The 16,276-nt window shown below is 40.2% G+C and overlaps 3 protein-coding genes across 3 annotated transcripts in view; 2 read left to right on the top strand and 1 right to left on the bottom strand.

The window, feature by feature from the left end:
• The window catches only part of LOC134744419 (uncharacterized), a 291,804-nt gene that overhangs the window by 226,631 nt on the left and 48,897 nt on the right, over positions 1-16,276 (top strand). The gene's annotated exons all lie outside the window — the stretch shown is intronic.
• Positions 37-1,780, top strand: LOC134743907 (protein chibby homolog 1). Its single transcript, XM_063677542.1, has 2 exons — positions 37-223; positions 1,543-1,780. The coding sequence occupies exons 1-2, from the start codon at positions 40-42 to the stop codon at positions 1,752-1,754; spliced, it is 396 nt and encodes a 131-aa protein (XP_063533612.1). The 5' UTR covers positions 37-39; the 3' UTR covers positions 1,755-1,780.
• Positions 2,060-16,174, bottom strand: LOC134744424 (DNA topoisomerase 3-alpha). The gene is made up of 16 exons (XM_063678237.1): positions 15,842-16,174; positions 15,548-15,757; positions 14,748-15,000; positions 13,311-13,481; positions 12,619-12,794; positions 11,928-12,210; positions 11,248-11,459; positions 10,775-10,886; positions 9,978-10,213; positions 9,237-9,372; positions 8,692-8,855; positions 7,944-8,421; positions 7,277-7,523; positions 7,048-7,163; positions 3,089-3,202; positions 2,060-2,959 (listed from the first exon to the last, which is right to left on the bottom strand). The coding sequence occupies exons 1-16, from the start codon at positions 16,028-16,030 to the stop codon at positions 2,865-2,867; spliced, it is 3,192 nt and encodes a 1,063-aa protein (XP_063534307.1). The 5' UTR covers positions 16,031-16,174; the 3' UTR covers positions 2,060-2,864.

Raw genomic sequence — 16,276 nt, 5'->3', positions numbered from 1 at the left:
TCGTAGTCAAAGAACATATAATCATACGTTCTAATCAAAATGCCTTTATTTAGTAATAAGTTTACTCCTAAAACGATTCCTGTGCGAAGAACAGATACATCGGTGATAAAGAAGGAATTCGGTAGTGACTACGCGTCTAAAGAGCTTTCGTTGGAGTTGAGCCCGCCAAAAATAAAGTTTGGGGACTTTGAGGTCACTTTTGAAGATGGACAATGGATACCAGGTGGGAATTAGACTACAATAATAGTACATTATTGTCGAGGCTCGGAAGTAGCTACTTGCTGGCTGAGGATTTGTTTTAAACGGACGACCTTGGGAGTCCGTTTAATTGAATCCGAAGCCAGCAAGTAGCCTTCCAGCCGAGTCATATATAGTGCTTTTCTCAAAAATGGCGCAATAAACGCAAATATAATAGAAATATTTTACAGAAGTAACATTGTTGTGTATATATTTTCACACAAAAAAGTAAAAAGATTTGCTTTGCCGCCGTTTTATTTTTTTAATTAAAAATGGAAGTGTATTTTGCTGAAAATACGCCAACCTATTTGAGACACCTAAATAGTCGCGGTACCAACATTATAATAATAAGTACTGATCATCTGTTTGGCTGTTTAATGGACCTATGCCTTCATTTGATATGGCCACTTCAACTTTTAAAAAGTTTGAAACTCGACAAATAATGGAATTTGTATGCAACATTGCAGTCCCGAAATCGAGACTGCAATGTTTTTAACTTTTGAATTTTTTGACTGACCATAAACTACGCACTTCGCGACCTACTTTTTAACCGGCAACGTCGACTTTGCCGTCCATTTTTGAGAAAAAAAAATTGACGTACTGCTAAGCCTGTATACAGGGTGGCTAAAAAATAAATGCATTCCCGTTGCCAGGTAGGTTTTGGGATTATACTGAGCAACTTTTACTATGGGACCAAACACGAAATCGTGTTTTTTTTTTTTACCGTACCATAGAAAATGGACCAGCCAAAATGTATGAAACCGCAAAATTTTTTTTCGCGATTTCGTGGTTGTTCTCATAGTAAAAGTTGCTCAGTATAACTCCAAAACCTCCTACTACCCGGACTACAGGTAAAGCAATAGGTACCGGTACCGACGATCATAATACCAAAATCGGGTGACTTTGGGTAATAAAAATCAAAACATGTAGGTATGCGTACTTATAAGAACAAAATTCAATTTCTGATTCGCCAACAATATTGAAAAATCTGAATCAAATTTCAATAAATCAACCTCATTTCCCACAGCGGCGCACGGTCATGCTTAACTAGATTTTAAATATTCGCGTGTCGATGAATGAAGATTGATCCCACCTCCATCGGCACATGCGTCACACGTTTTGTATTTTTCGTGCTCGCATTCGTGCGTAACAGTAGCTTTGTTTTTATTTTTCAGTTTAGGTTGGTATTCCATGTCCAATAACTTGGTCTAATGTGCATTTCAATTTTTTTAAATTAAGTAGTTATAGGTAACGACACGTAAGTAGGTACCTACATTCCAATGACAACAAGCATTCATGTTTCAGCATCAGGCAAAGCCGGGGCAGCTCACAAAGAAATAATAAGACTAAAGAACGAGCTAGAACAGTTAGAGGAGGAGAACAACATGCTGCGTCTCAAGTTCGAGATATTGTTAGACATGATGACAGATAAGACTGTGGAGGCGGAGCAAGCGGAGATGCAGAGAGTACAGAGCTTGAGCTCGCTTAAGCAGAAGAGTAAAAAGCAGAAATGGTAGCATGTACGCAGATGATCCATTATCCCACTGCGGCGTGTAAGCTGTACACTGCAGAGTTTGATAATGTTGATAGACGACAACAGCGATTGACAACATTACAAATAATGGAATCACACGTCATTTATTAATAAAGTACAAAAGATTCTCATCTGATTCTGGATGAAATCTTGACTGGCTGGCAATGGTTGTATAGGTTAAGAAATAAAACCAATTGTACAATAAATAAAATCTTTACTTATGTATAGTTTTGTTTTTAACAATAATGCATATATTCCGTTAATATACACAATCCTTAACAATAACAAAACGAATTGGCACCTAAAGCCCGCTCCACACTCTCGACAAAACTAAAGCCTGGCCAGTAATATAATGATCATTGACAAGAGGGCGATGTTCTTTCTCATGTATAGGGTGACAGTTCAATATAGTATGGAAAAATTAGTTCCAGTGAAATTCCGCAACATGGCGCGTGATCATATATTCTTGGTCAGGCTTTACAAGAGACGATTTTGCCGCGACTGTGTCAAACTGAGGCCCGCTCCACACTCTCGACAAAACTACACGAGACTTGCCGAATACGAGAGTGTAGAGTGAGTATTCGTCTATGTTCGTATACATTTTTACGTCCAAAAACTGGAGCGCGCCGAGTGTGTAGAGGAATAGTTTCGCGCTAACACAAAAGTTCACGAGACCTTTTTGATGTTGGCTATTTTACCGACACGAAACTGAGACAACACGAATATACGCGAGACAATACGAAGATAGACGAATACTCACTCTACACTCTCGTATTCGGCAAGTCTCATGTAGTTTTGTCGAGAGTGTGGCGGACTTAAGATTCAATTCCCAACTGTGTCCTCGCGTGTGCGAATAGAGCCCTCCAGAGTCAAATGCATTTGAACCTTCCTTACAGTCCTTCCTTCCTTAGTTAAGTTTCATATTTTAATCGACTGCGCCCAGCGTAGGGGAGTACCGAAATGTAGCTATGAAATATAGTTACTGTATAGAAGTTTAAACTTCCTTTAAGGCCGTTCAGCCGTTTGTGTCGTGAATCGTACAATATGTTTTCTGCCTGCAGCTGGGAACCCTCACGAGTTTCCATTTAGCTGTTTAGTTTCCGTCATTGTTAGGGCAGCGGGCCCTCGTGTGTCCCTCCTGGCGGCACAGCCCGCAGCGCCGGCCGCCGCGCGCGCCCGAGTCCCCGCCCCGCGCGCCCGCGTCCCCGCCCCGCGCGCCCGCGTCCCCGCCCCGCGCGCCCGCGTCCCCGCCCCGCGCGCCCGCGGCCCCGCCCCGCGCGCCCGCGTCCCCGCCCCGCGCGCCCGCGTCCCCGCCCCGCGCGCCCGCGTCCCCGCCCCGCGCGCCCGCGCCGCCGCCCCGCGCACCCCCGCCCCGTCCACGCCCCCGCCCCCGCCCGCGTGTGCTTGTCGTGGTTGAACTGCCCCATTCTCCTGTCAAAATAAATATAATATTAAGGGGTTTAACCACGTACAATGCATCCAGTCAAAAGTTAAGGGTCTCCGGCAAGCTCGGTTCTCCATACAAACGTAGTTCCGCTCTCATTTTAAAACGAATAGATTGCTCTGAAACTTTGTACTTACAATAGGATATTAGTCTTACCCGTTCGTATAAAAATACCGCAAATCGATGTACAGGTTAACCGTTTGGCACACACATACTAGAGGCCAAAACAAAAATTTTGACCCGCAGTTCCTAAAAAAATTTCGCTTAAAACATTTTTTTTTTGTATGGAAAAAAAAAATTTAACTGCGCCTTTCATCAGTTGGTATAGTTTGTTTAGTTTTTGACACAAAATATCAAGATTGTATCCTTCAGATATACCCTATCGATTTTACTTTGTACAATATACCACAAATGATACGTAATATCTTATTATCTAACCCCAAGAAAGCAATTTTGAAAATAATTTCATTTAGATTTTCTTTTTATTTCTCAATATTGTAATATTGAAAAATTATACACATGAAAAATATTTAAAAAAAATCTTAAAGATTATTTTTAAAATTGCTTTCTTGGGGTTCGATATCAAGATATTCATTCATTCTCTAAACACAGCTAGCAAAGAAGTAGGCTTAGAGATGAACCTCACTAAAACAATGCTAATGACGAACAGCACGGCAAATATGATATTGGTAGACAACGAGGAACTGATATTTACAGATAAATACACATACTTGGGCAAACAAATCAGCTTCAATAAAGAAAGCAACGAGGCGGAAATAGAAAGACGCATTCAAAATACTTGGAACAAATATTGGAGTCTGAAGGAGATTTTTAAAAGTAATATGCCAATAAAAATTAAAACACAAGTAATGTCGTCCTGTCTTCTACCATGCTTAACATATGCTGGCCAGACCTGGAAGTACACAGCAAAAATAAAGAAAAAAATCGTCACGTGTCAACGAGCGAGGCCTTGAGAGAAAAAATCCAAAAAATACGGCACACTGAAATAAGAAGCATATCAAAAGCTATTGATGCTCTAAAATATGCCCAAAAACTAAAGTGGAAATGGGCCGGACATGTAGCACGACTGACAGACGACCGATGGACCATAAGAGTGACATCGTGGAAAGGCCCAAGTGGGAAACGCGGTATTGGAAGACCACCAACGAGATGGGCGGACGAGATAAATAAAATAGCTGGTCCAAACTGGATGAAAATTGCCCAAGATAGAGCAAACTGGGCATCTTTGGAGGAGGCCTTCACCTGCGGAGGGGTTCTTGCAGATTAAGCACTTTTTTATAATCGCAAATAACTTAATTATAAATGTAAATCATAAGATAAAATTTAGTAATACGTATTTTAGTTATGTAAATCTGATGTAGTTGTAAGAAATAAAAGGCTTTTTTATTTTTATTTATTATTATTTAACTAAACAAATTATACCAACTGATGAAAAGGCGCAGTTAAAGGGTTAAAAAGGTATTTCCCGTTGGATATATGGATATTACGTATCATTTTATGATTAATATGTACCGTATCTGCAGTATAGTTCCATAAGTCTCGTGAAATAGGTATTGAAGTAGAACTGTGTCACTTTGTAAAATTGAAAAAAAATTGTTAATGATATTATTTTCAAAATTGCTTTCTTGGGGTTAGACATGAGGATATCACGTATCATTTGTGGTATATTGTACAAAAAAAAATCAGCCATATCGTGTCTGGAGAAGCCCACACTTGGTATGTTTCGAAAATTCTTTTTGTTTTAATTTAAAAAAAAAGCCCGAAATCATAGAGTAACTTATAATAGAGCGGTACTGTCATAGTAAATTTTGTAACCCCAGTAAATTCACTGCCATCTGTCGACACACTTTAAAACTAAAAATAAATATTTATAAAAATACGATAAAATGTATTTAAATATAGATAAATGATTTTTTTATTTGCATTAATTATTTTTATATGATTTTGACCCATGTTCTTTCACTGGTATGCGTTAAAATTATAAATAACAAACGAAACAGTCAACGCCCTCTATACGAGTGTAGGCCAAAACTAGTGGCGCCATCTGATCGAGAATCAAATTTTCGAGGCACGTTTTTTCCTTAGACTGTATCCATCTATTACGGAGTTATATCTATCTTTGCCCGAAATGTAATAATGTGATATATTTTTAGAATCGCCTCAAAAAGCCCTTTCGTATGATACCACACTCGATAGGTTTTGGATTTTTTTTTCCATACAAAAAAAATGTTTTACCACGCCGCCCCCCCCCCCTCCCTCCCCAGCGAATTTTTTTTAGGAACTGGGGCCAAAAATTTTGTTTCGACCTCTAGTATGTGTGTGCCAAACGGCTAACCTGTACATCGATTTGCGGTATTCCTTTGAAATTGGGGTCGAGCGGCTTATGCGGCGGTTTATGTCTGTAATCAGTTTATGTAGATTTAGATACCATAGTTAAAAAAATACAGCGTATTTAAGTTTTTCATACAAAACTTGTTTTTGCTCTATTTCGTTTGTTTTATAAACTGGAGCTATACATATAAACTAATTTCAGACCTAGATATACTTCATGTCATTGTATGTGCAAAGTTTCATTACAATCTAACACGTAGCTTTAAAATGAGAGCGGAACTACGTTTGTATGGGAAGGTGCAACTCGGCCGAGCTTGCCGGGGACTCTTGAAGGTTTCAAACATTGAAAATTTGGCAAATTGCCACAAAAAAAAATTGGCAATTTTGTAATTTGGCAATTGGCCTAAAATACAGTCAAATCAAATGGCGTTATACATAAACGGATTACAAGCCTGAAATTGCTATGAATCGTTGGTCTTTATCTGTCATTTTGACTTATGTATTTGTAAGAAAGGGATTAAACATAATTTAACTAAATCAGGCCCGTAAAGTTTTATGAATAAGGGGGTAAGAGTTTAATTTGTACCTTGTCACAGTGGCAATTAAATCCATTCGAAGGTACTAGAAAGTAATCGATCGACGTAGACGGACGCCGATACATTATTGCCAATACTGCAGATCGATACAACTACACGGCCAGCTAACTACTAATTACCTACTTCCAAACTATTAAAAAAAAAATCAGACTAAAAATAAAAACTAACCACCGCCGCGGCCTCTTCCTCGGCTTCCTGTCACACTCGGTGCGTCCCACTCTCCTGACAAAAAGTAAACCGAGGGGTCCATATTACAATTCTGACTTACTGAAGCCCCAAATAAAGTATGATGCCAACTCATCATACCCCTTGTGTCCCACCCCATCTTACTTTTTTAACACCCTCGCTCTGAAAATGTATGTAATACGTAGCTAAGTGTGTCTCAGTGGGTGTTATCTTCGTTTATTTTAAAGACTATCTAACTTAGAGGTAGGCCATAAAAGAAACCTCGACAGTCATAGTAAAGTCTACTACTACAAGCGTCCTAATATAGCAGTGTGTTTTAAAAAGCGACTTTGTCCTGCTTGAAAAAGAAAAATAAATGTATAAGATACAACTATCTCACAATCGGTGAACCTTACTGCAAAGACAAATAAAGAATGAAAACCGGACAAGTGCGAGTCGGACTCGCCCACCGAGGGTTCCGTACTTTTTAGTATTTGTTATAGCGACAACAGAAATACATCATCTGAAAATTTCAACTAGCTATTACGGTTCACGAGATACAGGCTGGTGACCGACAGACGGACAGTGGAGTCTTAGTAATAGGGTCCCGTTTTTACCCTTTGTAAAAATGAAAAAAAAAAAAAAAACACTTATGGTTAGGAGTGTTACTGTTAGTAGGTACTTTAGAAAGTTATCAGATTATTATTTAAGAAACTTACCGCCCCCGCTGCCCCCGCCGTCGGCCCACTGGAAGAAGTTACAGCGCGAGTTGAAGTCCTTCGGACACGCGTAGAACGGTCGGCCCTTGTTCGGACCTTCTTTGTGGACTGTTATCCTGCAACATCATACAATACAATATGTGTTGTAAGCGTAATAAACAGTAATGAAACTGTCCACTTGAGGGGATTCGGACTCGGAAAACAAAAAACGTAGAAGAACATTACACACCTTTTACAAGGAAGCCCGCATTCACAATTAACGTCATCGTCATTCGGCTGGAAGTTGTCCCTGGAGAAGCTCGGCGCGATGCCCCACCCCCTTGTAGTATCGGATGTCCGCGGTGCGGGGGGCGGTGGCGGGTGCGGGTGCGCGGGGGGCGGGGTGTCCGCGTGAGGGGACGGGGAGTCGGGGGCCCAGAGGAAGAAGTCGCAGCCGCCGTTGTCTCGGCCGGCGGCGCACTTGTAGAATTGTTTACCTGAAAAATTAAACGTGAAGGTATGTACCTCTAGTTTGCAGAAGCTAAGCGGACTAGGTATAAAATTATCATTCGTGCTCTTTAAAAAAAAATTGTTGTGTTAACTCTTTGACCCCTTAGCTACTTAGAGGTGATGTCCTGCTAGAACTAGATCACGATGACAGGAAATTTAATTGTATATTAAAAAAAAAAAACATTATGCAATAGTGACAAAAGTTCTATCTAGTGTTAAAAGTATGATTGTTGATAATCACGAACTTTCATATCACAGATCAATACATAAGCCCTGAAGACCCTGACGTGAGATATGCACTGATTTCTCAATATTATTATAGAAATTTATCATATTTATGAATAAATCTGCACTTTTGTTATAAAATGTTTGCCACTTGAATCAAATGAAAGAAAATGTACACTTACCAAAATTAGCATTCTGTTTCCTGACAGTTAATACAATAGCGGGCTTATTACATCCACACTGCACATCATTATCATCACTTGGCCCATCCCCACTACTTCTCGGGGTCGGCATTCTGGCCCCAGCGTTCGGTCGAAATTGAGTTCTATTCGAAGCCGGAGGTAGAAATTGCCTTGGTTGATTCTGATTTGGGGCACGGATTTGGGTGGTTGTGTTTTGATTCCAGTTTTGCCGCGCCGGCATGACTTCGACTGTTGTCCTGGGTACATTATTTAGAGTCCTAGTGGGGTTACTATTGGAACTCATAGTGTTTTGTGTCCTGTTTTCAGCCCCAGCTTTAACACAGGAGATGTTAATTTTCATGAGTTCGAGGAACGTGGTATCGCAGCCTCCGATGCAGCAAGTGTACGGAGGGGGGTACAAGTGGCTTATGGAGTTGTTCCGCCATTCGAATTTTAGCTTTTTGTAGTTTGGACCGCACTAGAAGATAAAATAATAGCAGTCATTAGATTCGTATTATGGCTAAACGCTAAGGATGCCTACAAAGCAAAATAGTCGAGGGGTATGTATACACCGGTACCGCCATCATCACATATGCACGCTCATGGCGTATGCTGCTAAATTAAATTGTTTTGCTCACTCACTACTCAATAACAGTATGACAGAGAGAACAAATGTGACGCGTGAAATAGAAACCCGGATTAACATATTAAGTACGCAAAATGCATACCAATGTTTAAGGCTACTTACGATAGGACACGTATCATTCAAGACTTGTATGGTTCTGACGACGGTGGGGAACCACACGGCGTTCTTGCAGTTGGGGAACGACAGGCAGCCGATGTAAAACTCGTCTGCGTTGTTTTTCTTCTGACGCACCACCATGTCCGCGCCACATTTGGGACATTTTAGCGCTGGAGACGGAAAATTATATATTTATATTTAGGAGACAATAAATTTTAGTTGAACCCTCTCCCTCTCGTTCATATATAAGCCCACACCAATATACGAGATTTTTAATGGTCAGTCAGGGCAGAAACGGGCTCCTCTACCGGAACGCAAAGAAGGTCTCAAGAGACCTTACCTCACACTCTTTAATTAATGACGGGAACGGGGATGGCATGTTTAACGTAGGGGCCCCAGCGGGGACTAAGGGTGCGGGTCAAAGAGAAAGGTCTTTGACCTTGTGTCTCGGTTATAGGGTCATTACCTGCATGCTGGGCACATGTCTTCAACCTTATATCTAAGGATTGGTTGAAAAGTGTATCTATCGCGAAAAATATGACTTTTGTGACCTGAAGGCATGTCCAAGGCAGGAGCCCCGGCACGGTCGTAGGGCGCGGGGCGCTCGCTAAAGCGCTCGGCGAGGGCGCTGTCGATCTTGTTCGCCTCACCCGTTACTGTGAGATACACTTCTTTATACGTTGCTATCTGATGAACATAACCATACATCAATTAATCAGTTATAGCCAAGTCATTTTCGTCAGTAAAAAAGCGGCAAATTTAAAAAATGGAGACGCGTAGGGTTATCGTCACATACAAAATTTGAATTTCGCGTTTTTCTACTGACAAACTTGTTTGACCGGCTATATCCACCATATTACTTTTATTTATATACCTACCAGGGTAATTTCGATATGGAATTATTTCATTTTTCAGACTTTTTATTAGTGCTGACAAATGCGAAGTACCTATATGCTCAATAGGTAAATATCAATTGTAGAAGTATTTTTTAAGAATATCAGGAAATAGAAGCAAATTACTGAAGGCACACGAGTCTCTTAAAAGCTCCTAAGAAGAACATAAGCCATTAAATATTTGAAACAAATCAGAGAAAACTGTTATCCAACGAGGGTTCCGTACTTTTTAGTATTTGTAGTTATAGCGGCAACCGAAATACATCATCTGTGAAAATTTTAACTGTCCAGCTATCACGGTTCATGAGATACAGCCTGCTGACAGACAGCGGAGTCTTAGTAATAGGGTCCCGTTTTACCCCTTTAGGTACGGAACCCTAAAAAAGACGTTAAAAGCACCTGTTCAGCCAAAACGACTTGCGGCTGCTTCCTCCCTTCGCTAATAGCCTTAAGGTCCGCCTCCAGTTGCGCCCGGAGATGCGGCTTGGATATGGAGATGGCGAGTCCCATGGCATCGTAGCCTTCTACCAGCCCCATGCCGAGCAGGCCGGGCACGAAGTGTATTGCGTCGGCTAAAGCTACGTATGAACGGTTTTTAATAGTTTCTATGTGTTCTGCGTGAGTTGCGTCGGTACCTGCAATATCATAATAAATATTATTGTTGGACAATTTTACACATTAACAACAACAATTAGATCGGCAACGCGGATGTCACAACTCCGGAGTTGCAGGCGTCCATAAGCTATGATGACCGCTTATCAGGCGGGCCGTATACCTACTTGTAATAATCCAAGGGCATGTAGTTTGAGCACTGGTGGTAAAAACTGAGTTTTTTTTTCTTAGTACTTGCCAGGGGTAACGAATTGGTGGTAACAGCTGGGAATAACCCAGCATGTTGTGCGCACATGCAACCCGCGCTTTAACATGTACCGTGTGCAAGAGCCATTAGCAGCAAATAATCTCTCATTACTCTAATTAACGCTGTTACCGGCATTCAAATCCAGGACCACCACCTTCGAACTCAGGCTAAATACGCCTGATGTCTAAATACCGTGACGAAAAGTTGTTATGTGTACAATATAAGAACAATCTTCTTATTGCAGGTTTAGTTTTGATTTATTTTCACAAACAGTTCAATGATTTAATATTGAGTTTATTACAGCGCTGAATCCTGTAGTAGGGTGAAACACACTTGCCTATTCCATGTTTTTCCATGAGCGCTATGAGATCAGCTTCAGTGAGCAGGTGTGGTGGTTGCGTGCTTCCTTCCACCATGTCTATTCTCGTAGGGTTAAACGTTTGATCCATCTAAAAAAAGGAAAAGACATTTACTACTCAAGTTTTTCGATATGGCAATTTAAATTGGAACCGAACCTGTATCATAAAAGTGAATCCTTTGACGTCATTTTTTCATATGGGTAGATAGATATCTGAGCAGCTACGTGTAGAAAATATAACTTCATTGTTAGTAAACATCTTGATAATTATTTTCACAGGCAGCGTCATTTAAATTGAAACCTTATTACGTACATCATAAATTTGAATTTACTTTGACGACTGACGTGCGAATCGACCTCTAAGTTGTTACTTTGCGTGTTTTGATCATCTGACCATTGGCAGTGAATCTTATTCAATGTTGATGTTTACTCATTTGAACCTTAACACTTACCTCATAAACGTGAATTTCCTTCGCCGACCACTTGTCGTACGGGTAAACGTCTAAATAGTTCCTGGCTATGATCATGAGGCCGTTGGCAGTGAACTTCTCGCCGGCTATGTCGATGGCGACAGTAGTTTCCTGGCCTTGCGCGTCTTTGGAGCAGCAAGCGAGGAATGAGCGGACTATGAACTCGTATAGACGTTGCTCGTTGCCGTTGAGAGCTGTATGGAAATAATACATTATTGGACAACGGCTCAAGTGTTAAAATGAGCTGCCGCTTAACGTATGGGTTCGTGGTTCGTGTCGTGCAGCGAAATACACATCAGCTAGATAAATTTGCGGCCACAATATTTTGTACAATTTTACCATAAGTTTGGTCAAAACCTAAGGATGAACCAAAGGTGGAATAACAAATTCCAATAGCTACTCAGTACTGAAAGAACTGAAGAAATCGGCCATCGAAACACTATTTAAGCAGAAGTGTCATGCTACCTCACCCACTGCGCCATTAATCACTAGAGATTTAAGTGTTATGTTATGACAGTACATGAGTACATTTATTTAAGGTCTAAGAAACTTTATGCTTTCTAGAAAAAAATATTATGGGCTTTTTATAAATAAAGTTTTGGCGCTTCGACGTGCAAGTGGCATTTTAGGATATGATGAGTGGCAATGAAAACACAACTTACAATTAGTATACTTAGTAGGATGTATCGGGGGATGGGCCTTGTCGCTCTTGTTTCCCTGCCGCGGCGTGGGGCCCCCGGCGTCCAGGATGCCCTGCGCGAAGCCCCCCCAGTTGGGGTCCCCCGTCTGGAGCCCCACAAGCTGCGCCAGGTTCATCTCTTTAGGGTACTCGTTGGTCTCAGTGCGGGGGTAGCTGATGAAACCTTGGGTGTAGAGCTTTTCGGCCAATTTCATGGTTTCTTTGGCGTTGATTCTTAGTTTTCTTGAAGCAGATTTTTCCAGTTCCTAAAGTATTGTGATGGGGTTGTAATACGAACGTAGGAAGCGTGGACTTAGGAACGTAGGAAACGGAATAAATAATTATGGATATTTAAGTTATATCATTTTACACATAGGTACTTTATCTCAAGGTGGTTTTCAGTCTTTTCGACTTTGCTTTAGTCATTATCTTACAGATGTGAGTTAGTCGTCGAGCAGTTGCATGCTCTATACCTGTGTCAAAATGTTTCTTTCGCAGCCAATCGAATTTAAACTGTTATGAGTCACATGTCGCGCAAGTGATTAAAAATAGGTACGTGAGTTAAACCTACCTAATATTAGTTTAAATCGCACCCATCTCTTTTCTTTTAGTAAAGCGCGAAGGGACGGGTGATTGCGAGTCACGCGTCCAACATAGTTTTAATGGTAACTTACCACAGTGTCCAAAGGCAACGGTCGCCATTTTGACTTGGGCTTGGTTTTCACCTCAGAGACCTTAGCCGTGGGGCTCTTCTGACAAATGTCTTGGAGCACCTGACAAGCTTCTTGATCAAACAGCCGTATACGCTCCCAGTTGAAGTCCACGCTCAGATCGTTCATTGTGTGATTCACTGAAAATCATAGTATGAATGAAATAAAACTATGAAAACGGATTATATCGCGTATATTGAATTTATAATACATCCCGACGTTTCGAACCCTTTACAGCGTTCGTGGTCAACGGGTGACTGAGGAAAAATTACAAAGTGCAAAAATACCCACATACTAAAATAATGAACAATCATAGACTACAAACTTTAAGGCTTGCATGCAACTATCGCGGTAACCGAAGACAATATTACATAGTATGAATGAATATAATGAAATAGCAATAGATGTATAAAATGAACTACAATACAATAATTTATTGAGAAAACTATATAAAGTTATAGGTACCAAATTTAAGCTTAATTGAACATTGGGAAATAGTACCCGAACGAAACCGGTTTTTTTTATTTGGTGTTGCTCTGGCAGTGGCTGAAACTGAATGAAACCGAAACTTCGTTCAGCCTCTATTGGGAACTGCAAGATTTTGACAAATGTGACGTAAACTAGTAGAAAACTGGAATAAATGTGTTGCATGCTACCTTTTATCTTCCAGAATGATTCAGGTACGAAGCTCTCCACAGCCCGGTACCGCTCCACCACAAAGCCGAGAGTGGGAAACTGGCAGGAGCCGTAGCTTACTAGACTGTCTGCTAATTTACTCGGGAACACTTTCTGCAGCCGCAGGGTTTGGAATCTAGTGAAGGCAGCACCTGTAAATATTTACAAATAAGCCTATGGATGCACCCCAGTTTTACGCTTAGCCCAGAAAATCTTGGGTCATTGTCAACTAAGGGTCTTGCCAGCCTAACTCTGTCCAAGGGCACAGAATTGGACAGACAGCCCTACGAGAATACAATCACGACGGCCGGCCGGCGGTAGACGGCCTACCTAGTACATAATCCTACTAAATTGAATTGTTGGTAAATAAATCAACTGTACTACAATTTTTTTTGTGGAAGTAAAATATAAACTTTCCACATCTATTTCATCCTAATAATGAAACAATCAAATTAATTAATTCTAGTTTCTCCTATATACTATCTTCTTCTTCAAGTGCCTTCTCCATCCCAGAGGTTGGCGACCTTATGCCTATATGCCGTTCTATCCGTAGTCATGCAAATTAGTTTTTCTGTACTGTCCACGTCTAACCAGTCTCTTATGTTCCTTGTCCATGATATTCTCCTTCTGCCACGTCCTCGTTTCCCTTCAATTTAATAATTGAACTAATGTTTTAACAAGTCGTATTTTGAGTTTCTATATATATATGTCCGAAATATGAAGCTTTCCTTTCTTTAATAGTTGTTACGACTTCCACCTTTTTCTTCATTAATAACATGACTCTTTCGTTACTAACTTTGTCGGTCCATTTTATCTTAAGCATTCTACGATAGATCCACATTTCAAAAGCCTGTAATTTACTGATCAAATTTTTCCTTAGCGTCCAGCTTTCGGAGCCATACATGAGGATTGGAAGAATATAGCATTTCACTATTCGCCACCTTAAGTGTAAATTAATCTTCCTGTTCATCAACAGTTTCTTCATATTTTGAAAGGCACTCTTACTCTTATATACTATAGGTTTGTTTTATTCTTCTTCCTCGGTCCCTCATTGCTGAGGATCGCGACCATGTATGCTCCGTCTCCATAGTGTGCGGTCATAAGCCACATGAGTCACGCACTGCATGTTGCCGCCAACCACCCTCTTCACACCATCAGACCATCTCGTGGGTGCTTTTCCTCGCCCGCGCTTGCCATCCATTTGACCCAAGATAATCTGCCTTTCTAGGTCATGCTTCTTAGACCGTTTGTTTTATTACTATTGTTTTGAAAAGATGTGTCCAGCCCAGATTGTAAATGTGATTTAATATGTGTTCAAAACGCGAAAGTTTTAAATGTTATATTTATCTTATCTAGTTAGACTAGAAGACCCAAACAATAGGTAAAATGAAAGGTATATTTTTATAAAACATACAAACCAATTCTTAAATCCAACTCTTGTCTTACATCCACAGCATCACTGATGTTCTTATTAGGTCGCTCCAAATTATTCAGTGCCCTTTTCACAGACACTGCAGTGATCTCCGAGAACTTGGCTCGGTAGATCTGGAGATTGTTCTTGATAGCAGTGCACACTTGTATTATTTCAAACCCTATGTTTTCTCCTTCTCTGTCACAATCTGTCCATATTATTAATCCTTGGCAGCTGCGAACTTCTCTCTCTAAAGTTTTCTGAAAATGTGTCAAATTAAATTTAATTACAATTACTAATAACTCTCTTTATGCAGTATTTTTGTGAGAATCTTTGTTCCTTCATGTTTAGTTTTTCACTTCTTCTTGATGTCAGTATTTTTTGTAAATAGGACAACTTAATCCATACTAATATTATTAATGCGAAAGTCTGTCTGTCTGTTTGCACACTTCACACTTAAACTGCATAGTTTGAGTCCCGGGGAAGGACATATAGGACACTTCTTATTTCTTATGTCAGAAATCATCCCTTAAAGAGAGTGAAAAGGGGGGGTGAAATTGAGAGATTTAATTAATTGCTGATTTGATAATTGATGTCAAGCAATTAAGCTTATGCTCAAATTGAATGATTGCTATTACATTTTATCCAGGCGCTAAACTTACTCTAGCTGCCGTTACTGATTCCACACAGTTGAAGTTGCGGGCAAAAGATATATGTATAAAAATAACAGGTGATCTCATCCCTAAAAAGTGAATGATCATAGGTTATTATAATAATTTGACAAATATGTTCATTAGGCTACAGTACCTTAATTTTCTCATAGTTTTCAGGACAGTATTTGAAGACAGGCGCATCAAACAGAACCAGAGGGTTACAAGATTGCCAGTGCTTGTAGGACCCCACAAATTCTAATCCTAAAAGATGGCCCGATACAGAAGTCATGACCATGTCAGCTTTCTGGTGATTCACTTCAGCTTCAAATTCATAGATTTTGTTGTATTGTGATAAGCCCTCCCGCTAAAATAGTAAAACATGTATTTTCATAATGCTTAAAAATAAAAATTAGTATTTAGAACATATTTTATATTATATTATACATACCCTCCTGGAAGTTCCTCGAGATAAGTGCTGAGCAATATTCTTGGCCGCATCATTTTTTTCAGCTACGTTAAGAAATTTCATTTTTTCTTGTGCTGTTGTGGATGTGCAGAGTAATAAGCATTGATTGTTTGTATACAGGCTTAAACCAAGTCGCCGCTTTAGGTTATACCCGTTCCTGAGCAGTTTCATCCTTGGCTCGGTTATTCATACTGCAGCAGATGAACGTCTTACAGTTTCTCTAAAACGGCAATAGATAGCTTATCATTATAAACAAATTAATAACAGAATAACAAACGAAAAAGCAGGAGCAGGGAGTATTGCAAGAGTATTGTATCGCGCGCTTTTGACTTTGACAATGACATTGACAGTTCGGTCCTGCACATTGGTAGAATCGGATACGAGTGATGTGCTATGTAATAGCAACAGCTATACCGG

Source organism: Cydia strobilella, chromosome 9, assembly GCF_947568885.1.
Source record: "Cydia strobilella chromosome 9, ilCydStro3.1, whole genome shotgun sequence".
In the NCBI taxonomy this organism is placed as follows: domain Eukaryota; kingdom Metazoa; phylum Arthropoda; class Insecta; order Lepidoptera; family Tortricidae; genus Cydia; species Cydia strobilella.
Note: the sequence above shows the minus strand (reverse complement) of the source record. Positions and strands in the feature narration are given on the sequence as shown.

What these genes read in the sequence shown, in the direction of transcription:
- LOC134743907 (XM_063677542.1), top strand. Translation starts at nt 40, where the DNA reads ATGCCTTTATTTAGTAATAAGTTTACTCCTAAAACGATTCCTGTGCGA. An exon ending in AGATGGACAATGGATACCAG is followed by an intron (nt 224 to 1,542) that starts GTGGGAATTAGA and finishes TTCATGTTTCAG; the next exon opens with CATCAGGCAAAGCCGGGGCA.
- LOC134744424 (XM_063678237.1), bottom strand. Translation starts at nt 16,030, where the DNA reads ATGAAACTGCTCAGGAACGGGTATAACCTAAAGCGGCGACTTGGTTTA. An exon ending in AAGTCGTTTTGGCTGAACAG is followed by an intron (nt 9,373 to 9,977) that starts GTGCTTTTAACG and finishes TATGTTCATCAG; the next exon opens with ATAGCAACGTATAAAGAAGT. An exon ending in GAAACAGAATGCTAATTTTG is followed by an intron (nt 7,524 to 7,943) that starts GTAAGTGTACAT and finishes TTAATTTTTCAG; the next exon opens with GTAAACAATTCTACAAGTGC.